At 34.5% G+C, this 8,443-nt stretch overlaps 1 protein-coding gene across 1 annotated transcript; it reads right to left on the bottom strand.

Moving 5' to 3' along the window:
* Positions 1-4,160: 4,160 nt before the first annotated feature.
* LOC141719708 (protein FAR1-RELATED SEQUENCE 5-like) lies at positions 4,161-7,986 on the bottom strand. Its single transcript, XM_074522080.1, has 4 exons — positions 7,782-7,986; positions 6,918-7,043; positions 4,695-6,735; positions 4,161-4,212 (listed from the first exon to the last, which is right to left on the bottom strand). Exons 1-4 carry the CDS (start codon positions 7,984-7,986, stop codon positions 4,161-4,163), a joined length of 2,424 nt encoding a protein of 807 aa, XP_074378181.1.
* Between the last annotated feature and the right edge of the window lie 457 nt (positions 7,987-8,443).

Below are 8,443 nucleotides of genomic sequence, written 5' to 3'. Positions count from 1 at the left end.
GATGACCATATAAATTTTGTTTTATATTAAGTTCTGATTCATTTTCAGCACTTACTTATCTAATTTATCTTGGTCATTTTCATGTGATGTATTTTCAGAATACTAATGATGCAGTGAAAAATAATTCAATCAGTGATAACGGTTTAAATTTTGAATTAAAACTGTTTCTCTTGATAAATGGAACGGTTTTTCCTTGAAACTAGGCAAATGGGTAAGTAATGATTCCTGTTTTCTCGAGCCCAGTAACTGTCCGTTATTACTGCATGTCTGACAGGTGTCCAACGATAACATTTTTGTTCAGAGTATAAGTACAACAGAGAGAAGATTTCTTTAATCTTTTATTTTCTTCATATTTTATCTCTCTCCTTACTTTTACTCTCTTTCTCTTTATTTCTCACGTTGGTTTTTCATACAGACATTATATCAAACACCTAACAGGCATACTTGAATCTCAATTTTTTTTTCATATGGCACCAAAGGATTTAATCATTGATGGAGCTAAGTTTGTCCCCAACAACTATGCTGTAGTTCTTGATCATACTGAAGCTCCATCTGAATTGCACTTTGTGCAAGATCTTCTTGCACATAGTGAGGTTGGGTATGCATTAACACAGCCTGAATTCTTTTCAAGCCAACAAGTTCTGAGGTTTTGGAGGACTGGACTTTTTGATGATGGTGGTCAATGTGGAACTCCCAGTATTATCTTCCAAGTGGGTGATTCATCCTTTGTAGTCACTCCTGGTACAGTACGCAGGGCTTTACATCTTCCAGAAGATTGTACTTTCTCAATTCCAGAGGACTCAGCCCTTCGGGAGTTAATGGCTGAATTGGGATATGAAAAGAGTCTGACGAAACTTGGACAGTTGAAACGGGCTAATATCATAAGAGAATGGAGTTTCTTCTTTGATTGCATCACCAAAGCTTTTGGGAACAAATGTTCGAATTTTGATGCTATTCCAATTATGAGTCAGCACATCGGGTATGCAATTATCAATCAAACTCATTTTGATTTTGCAACTGCTTTAATTGGTTTTATTGGGGATAGGATGACAGAGGATCGAGATGTTGTTTATTTTGCTAGATTCTGTCAACTTATTTACACTTATTGTACTGATGAACCTCATTTAGTCAGCACCCAAACCCCACCTTTTAAGGTTGCAAAATGATACTTTAATGACCTGGTAAATGCTGATACTAAGAAAAAAGCGGTTAGACCATTACAGATTCCTCAGTCTGTAAAACAGATCCTAGTAAATGTTGATCCTGATACTTATAGATCCATTTACTCTGATGTCCAACCAACTCCAAACACCCAAAATCCATCAACCTTAGTACCTACCTCTCATTCTACTCAACCTACCCTCAGAACATATCTCAAATCCTATCTCTCCACTTCACAGACTGCTCAACCTTCATCTTCAGCACCTACTGTGAAATCTTCATCTTCCAAGCCAAAGAGAACAAAGAATGTTCCTCAAACACCTCAAAAGAGAAGGAGGATTACATTGAGAGATGAATCGGATTCTGAGGAACCGGTTCCCGCTAGAGAACCTGTTGTAACTGAAGCTGAGAAAGAGATTTAACATGTATCCATTCCCCCTCAGGTACAAATATTTAACAAATATTGTCATTCTATGCACCTAAAATATTTTAGCTTCGTGTGTTGAATATGTTTATGTATCGGCTTCTAATTGCAGGTTGAGGTTCAGTGTCCTGCTAATGTTCCGGCCACCCATGCTCCCACAAGTGTATACATTCCCCCTCAGGTACAAATCTTTAACAAATATTGTCATTTTATGCTCCTAAAATATTTTAGCTTCGTGTGTTAAATATGTTTATGTATCAGCTTCCAATTGCAGGTTGATTATACTACTCCAATACCGTTCCACAAATCTATGACATTTCAACCTATTCCACTAAAGGTATTATTTGTTCCCTACTATGTCAACTAAATGGGATTAAAATGGATTAATTCCCTACAACTAGTTATAAATGGATTAAACTAAGTGTTAAATGTGTACTTAATTTATGGATTGCAAATGCCTATTACTCCATAATCTTTAGAGGCCTCTTCCTCCCTTGTCACTCCATTTGTACATTTGGGCATGCGCGAGTCTTCTGTTCCTAGTGAGCTACGGGACATGTTTGATGTAATAACTCTTAACTCTTTTTTAAAGTAAATGGCCTTAGATTAACTAGTTCTAAATGTGCTAATTGTGTTTTTGTTTATTTTGTAGATGGACTCAATTGAAGATTTGGCGGAGGATGCGGCGAAACGAGGTGGTCCTGAGCAGCGTGGTGATATGACAAGGCCACTAAAAAATTGGAAAGTGAGGTGGTTGTATCGGCATTTCTGGAGTTTAGAGGTTGATTACATTTGGCGTGATCACAGTGAGCGGGGCGTTACTTATCCTCTTACACATAGCCAGTAACAACTTTGCGCCCAGAGTATTGGGTGGAGGATGATGTTCTCAATGCCTATGGTGAGCTCTTGAGACTTAGAGAGGATAAACTCTGGGAAAAATGGGAAAAAATTCCCAGAACTGAAAGTTTCAAGCCCAGGCGGTATTTCATTGCTCCTAGCTTTTTCATGGCGATGGCACTTGAGCATTGTCATAACTTGAAGGTACTCTATAAACAAATACCAATGGTCCAACCTGCTTTTCTATAAACAGATATCAATTATGTTGTATAAATGTTAACCTATTTTTTGACTTGTAATTGTAGGCTTCTCCGAGTACCCTAAAAGGTGATGCCAAGAAGTCAATGGAGAAGTTCTTTAGAGATTATGCTAACAGGGGGTAGATTGCCTCTTCAGTTTTGTGACTTTGCATTTTTCCCCACATGTGATAGCTCTCATTGGTTCTTGTTTGTTGTTAATCTCAACAAAATGAGAGTGCTAAACGTTGATCCTTTTAGGGACGACAAAGACACAACAGGGAACATCGCGCACCCCTGCCAGTATTACATTATGGTAACTATATCATTCTTTAATTCCCTACCACTAGTTTTAAATAGATTAATATGACATAATGACTTGTTAGGTTCATTTCCCGTGAAATATCGTTCTTTAATTCCCTACCAGTAGTTATAAATAGATTAATAATGAAATAATGACTTGTTAGGTTCATTTCCCGTGAAATATCATTCTTTAATTCCCTACCAGTAGTTTTAAATAGATTAATATGAAATAATGACTTGTTAGGTTCATTTCCCGTTATTTTTATCTAAATATGTGTAAAATTTTGCAGGAAAAGTTGATCCCATGTATGCTCAATTATTTGCATCCATCTCGATTTCCATTGAAATATATGGGGGTTCATGGTCTTGATGCTCGACCCAAGCAAGATAGTGGCAATGATTGTGGTGTATATGTCTCCAAGTACATGGACGCTATGCTCAACGGGATCTCTTTGCCATCAGCTGTGTGGAACGCTAAAGTTGATGTACAGACTTTTCGCTATCGGATGGCGCACGAGTTATCAAAAGGGGTTGCTAGACACATTTCTGAGTGGGGCATTCGACAAAGAGAGGCGGGACACTAGTTTGTTATTTGATTAGTGACTTGTAGTTACTTTAGTTAGTTGTACATATTTTGGTCGGTTGTATTTGATTTAGATTGGTTGTATTTATTTTGGTTGGTTAGATGTATTTATTTTAGTTGATTTGTTTGTAGTTGGCATATCAAGGCCATTTTTTTAAGTTTAGTTTGATTTGGTTTGTTTGTAGTTGGCATGTCAAGGCCATTCATTTTTAAGTTTAGTTTGGTTTGGTTTGAAATTTTACAGGTTTTTGGTTGACTTAAAAATAAATAGGTCATGTCGATTTTTTTATTTTACAGGTAAAGTTTAACTTAAAAACAAAGAGGTCATGCCCATTTTTTTGTTTAGCATTATTGGAATTTGTTAATATGTACTTTGAAATATTAATGAGTTTTAATTAAATATTTTCAATGTTTTTAATGTTAGTACTTGTTGCCATTATTAATAATCCCAAAAAAAGAAGTGACTCCAGAAAAAAAATTGAAAAAAAATTATTTTTGAAGATTTTTTTTTTCAAAATTGGGCAGAAAGTTTTCTGTAAAACAGAAAAAGTATTATATAAAAAATAAATCATTTGCAAGTGCAGTGACCAATCTGCAAAATTCTGTAAAACCCAGTTTACCCTCGCAATGTTTCATTGCGGGTGCCGCAATGTTTTACAGAAAAGTTTCTGCCCAATTTTGAAAAAAAAAATCTTCAAAAATAAATTTTTTTTCAATTTTTTTTTTTGGAGTCACTTCTTTTTTTGGGATTATTAGTAATAACAACAAGTACTAACATTAACAACATTGAAAATATTTAATTAAAATTTATTAATATTTCAAAGTACATGATAAGAAATTACAATCATTTTTTCCTTTTTTTCCTAATAATCTCGAGGGACAATTTCTTCTATCATGACCTTCTTCCCTCGCCCCACAAAAACTGCACTTTCGAAATTGTTTATTTGAACTTGACGTCTCGATACCACTTTTGAATCTACCCGCTTTTGGACGTCCTTTTGTTTGTGACCTTGGGGGATCTAATAACGGATCATCTTCTTCATCATCACTTTCATAGTCCTCATTTATTTTTTTCTCTCTCTCTTCTCCCGGAAAAGACTTAATCACATACTCCTTTTCTCTCTTGATCACGCTCATCAAGTAATTGTACCGCGGAACGGAGCAACTACCAACAACGGACAAACCTTGGAAAGCTTTACACAATCCACTATATCTTGTCGTTTGAGATTCTACAACATTAACAAGCATCCGAGGGGTACACGGTAGAGATCCCGCAACTTTGTTTCTGTTTATTGTCCACCTCATTGTTACAAGATCTGGCGGTATCATAGTCTTTTGTTTCTTGTTAAGGTAACAGATCATGTGTCTACAAATCATCCCGAAATGTTCAAATTTTTTACATGTACAAGAATAACTCCCGTTGATGGAAACCATCAAGAAAAAATTCCTTCTATTAACCTCCGGCAAGGTGGACTTTTCTACCAAATACATCTTTGAAAGATAATCTCCACAACCTTTCATGCTTTTCACAACAAAAGATTGACTTTTTTGAAGCTCTTTTTGAAATCGCTTAAACATCTCTTTTGTGTATATCTTGGAGGCATGTATCTCCATTGACGAGTTAGAGAATAGCCTCATTTCCTTGTACTCGGTGTCAAAATCGGCTTGAACCTCCCATAAATATTGTGACTCCAAAGCTTTTTGTGAATTCTCAATGAATTCTTTTAAACCGGTCGACGCTTTCACATACTCATCAAAAAATGAATTCATAGTCTCGCTCCTTGAGGTGGTAGTCATACCGGCGGCAAAATGTTGTTTCGTGAAAGCAAAAATCCATTGCCGTCTAATTGCATACATATCATTTAGCCAATTGTGATTTTCAAGATCATATTTCTCTTTCAAGTCCTCCCACCTACCTTCAAATTCCGTTGGTGACAATGACTTGTAGATACATGCATTAAAATCCTTCTTGAACTCCGAGTATTGAGTATACAAAGTAGATAGTTTCTCGGGAAACTTGCTACTAATATGCCACGTACAATATGTATGATTGGTGTTGGACATAACCTCGGAAATGGCATTACTTAAAGCGATGTCTTGATCCGTAATAATGGTAATAGGTGGCTTGTTATCGACCGCTTCCAACCAAGTCTTCAAAACCCATCTATAAGTAGTCTCTTTCTCGTCCCTTATAAGTGCAAATCCAAACAAAATATTTTGGTAGTGGTGATTCACTCCCGTAATTGGAATAAAAGGCATGTCATACCTATTAGTCCGATATGTCGAGTCGAAAGTTACCACATCTCCAAAATTCTTGTACGCGTTAAGCGAACGAGGATCAACCCACACCAAACCCCTAACCCGATTCTCCTCATCCACATCCACTCGGTAGAAAAAATTGTCATCACTTTGTTTTTGCAAGTCTCGTAACAAAACCAATCCACACTCCGCATCACTGGAATCAAAAACCCGTCTTCGAATGTCACGTATTACATTTCGTACGTCTTGAGCGTAAAAACCAATTTTTTCAATACCACCACACGTCTCACAAAGTAAATTCATCACTTTCGGGGTCTCGATACCCGATTTGTTGAATAACTCAATCAAAGATCGGGTAAACATATCTATGTTGCGTGATCTTTGCATGAAATTTACCTTATCTGATGTAACCATAGCATGATTGTGCTCTAGGTTGACCTTGGTTACTTCCCATTTGTTTGAGCTTACTTTGTGAGCAACACACATACGAGCACGACAACAAGTTCGAGGAATAACATTTCGAGGTCGTTTCCCTTTAGCCCTATCTTCAACTTCCAAGGGTTTTGGGCCCAATTTTCCACCCTTTCGACATATATACAAACGTGACAATATACCACCATTTCTTGAATGCTTATGACTACTTCGAATAATTATCTCGATCCCTATACTTCTACCATAACCTCGATAAAAACTTTTCGCTTCATCCAACGAATCAAATATCATACCAACACAAGGAACTATATCATTCATATTTCCAATAAAATTTTCATCATTAATTTTATCATCATCATCGCCAATAAAAGAATCATTACTATCATCGGAATCACCGTGAACATCGTGATTCTTCCAACCGAGACCAACATCATCATCATTATGCGTTTTTCGCTTCCCCGGATCATTAACTTTATCTTCAATACTATCAACATCTATTACTTCATCATCATTAAAGATTTTATGATAAACCCTCTTTTTTGTGTGGGGGTAACATAATTAAAATCGTTATGATCACTAGATGAACTTGAATAATCAATTAAATAAGAAGCCATGAATTTTGAATACTAACCTTTTTTTCAGAAGAATAAATTTGAGCAGAATGTTAAGCAGCAGTAAAAACAGCAGTACAAGATGAAAGGTACAGACAAATTAAGGTAGTTGTGTGAATTTAATGCACGGCCATAATGTTTCAATGCGGTAGCCGCAATGAAACATTGCGGCACTATACAAACCCACAAGCCAACAACTGTAAATATTTGCAGTTTAAAAAAATTGTACAACGTACACCCGCAATGTTTCATTGTGGGTGGAAGTGTCCACCGCAATGAAACATTGCGGTTGGGATGTTTATTTTTGTTATCTTCTTTAAAATTAGAAAATTAATCAAAAAAAAATTAAAAAAATAGTTTCTAGACTTATTATATTTCATTTAATAAGTTAAATGTTATTTTGAAAATATAAATGTTTATAAGAGTAACTTAATTATAATATGCAACTATTTTACATAGTTCTGTGAAAATTTTGCACAATAGTTGTGTCAAATGATATTTCTTGACATGTAAGTTATAAAATACAAATTTTGACGATCCAACTATATGGATGTTAAAATATAATGATTATAATAATTAAGAAAAATTATTTCTTAAATAAAATGCGGCAGGTGGCCGGGTTATTTTTATATAGTTTGTTACCAAGAAATGTTTAACATTTTGGGGGCTAAGTTGTTTTATATTTTTTATAGATAACGAAAATTCGATAAATTTTCATTTTTTTAGTTTTTCACATTTTCAAATTTTAGCATTATATTTGTTTATTAAAATTTAAAATTGATAAAATAAATTGGACAAGTACAAGAAAAATAAAATATTAAATAATTTATTTCATTCAAATATAAATGGAGTACATTCAAATATTTTTTCAAAAAAAATACATAATAACATTTTATGCGACGAGAATGATCAAACTTTAACGGTGTTGGAAGAACCGCCTTTATCACCCTTATCGCCATCTTTCTTTTTCTTTGACTTTTTCGCCTTCACTTTGGCTTCATTTTCCTTTTTTTTCTTGCGCTCAAGCGCCATTTGAATACGGCGGAGAGCTATTGTCATGTCTTCTTCTCCTTCGGGCCCGTCGTAAGCCACACCATCGATAATTACCTTATTATTATCAAAATCATAGTAGAAAACCATTTTTCGGAAAATAGAGAAAATAATGTTGAAGAGAAAATGTAAAATGAAAATAGAGAAGAGAATGTTGAAAAAAAATGAGATGAGGCAGGACTATTTATAGGTGAAAATCTGAATTTTAAAATTCACAAAATTAAATTTAGCACAGAAAAAATTTTGCTGAAGCTAATTCATTTGCCTGTTGAAATTGCCGCAATGTTTCATTGCGGTGTGTCAGTCAAGCTTCTGCACTGTTGACCAGTCAATTCTTATTAATATTGGCACATAAAATAAGTTTTGCACAAAAAATAAGTTTGACTGTTGATAAATTTTTTAAACTAAATTACTCAATTCGCTAAAAAGTATAAAATTAATAATATTGTTTTTTAAACTAAAATAATTCATAGGATAATTTAAAGAATACAGAAAAAATAAAATTGATAAATTTATTATTAAAATTGATAATATTTTAAAATATTAC

Source organism: Apium graveolens, chromosome 4 (genome assembly GCF_009905375.1).
Source record: "Apium graveolens cultivar Ventura chromosome 4, ASM990537v1, whole genome shotgun sequence".
Taxonomy (NCBI): domain Eukaryota; kingdom Viridiplantae; phylum Streptophyta; class Magnoliopsida; order Apiales; family Apiaceae; genus Apium; species Apium graveolens.
Note: the sequence above shows the minus strand (reverse complement) of the source record. Positions and strands in the feature narration are given on the sequence as shown.

Excerpts from the sequence above, each read along its gene's own strand:
- LOC141719708 (XM_074522080.1), bottom strand. The coding sequence starts at position 7,986 with ATGGTTTTCTACTATGATTTTGATAATAATAAGGTAATTATCGATGGT. Across the intron at positions 6,736-6,917 it reads ACCTTTCATCTTGTACTGCT|TAATAGATGTTGATAGTATT; the intron begins GTTTTTACTGCT and ends ATGATGATGAAG. Across the intron at positions 4,213-4,694 it reads GGTAGTTGCTCCGTTCCGCG|AAACTTTTCTGTAAAACATT; the intron begins GTACAATTACTT and ends AAAATTGGGCAG.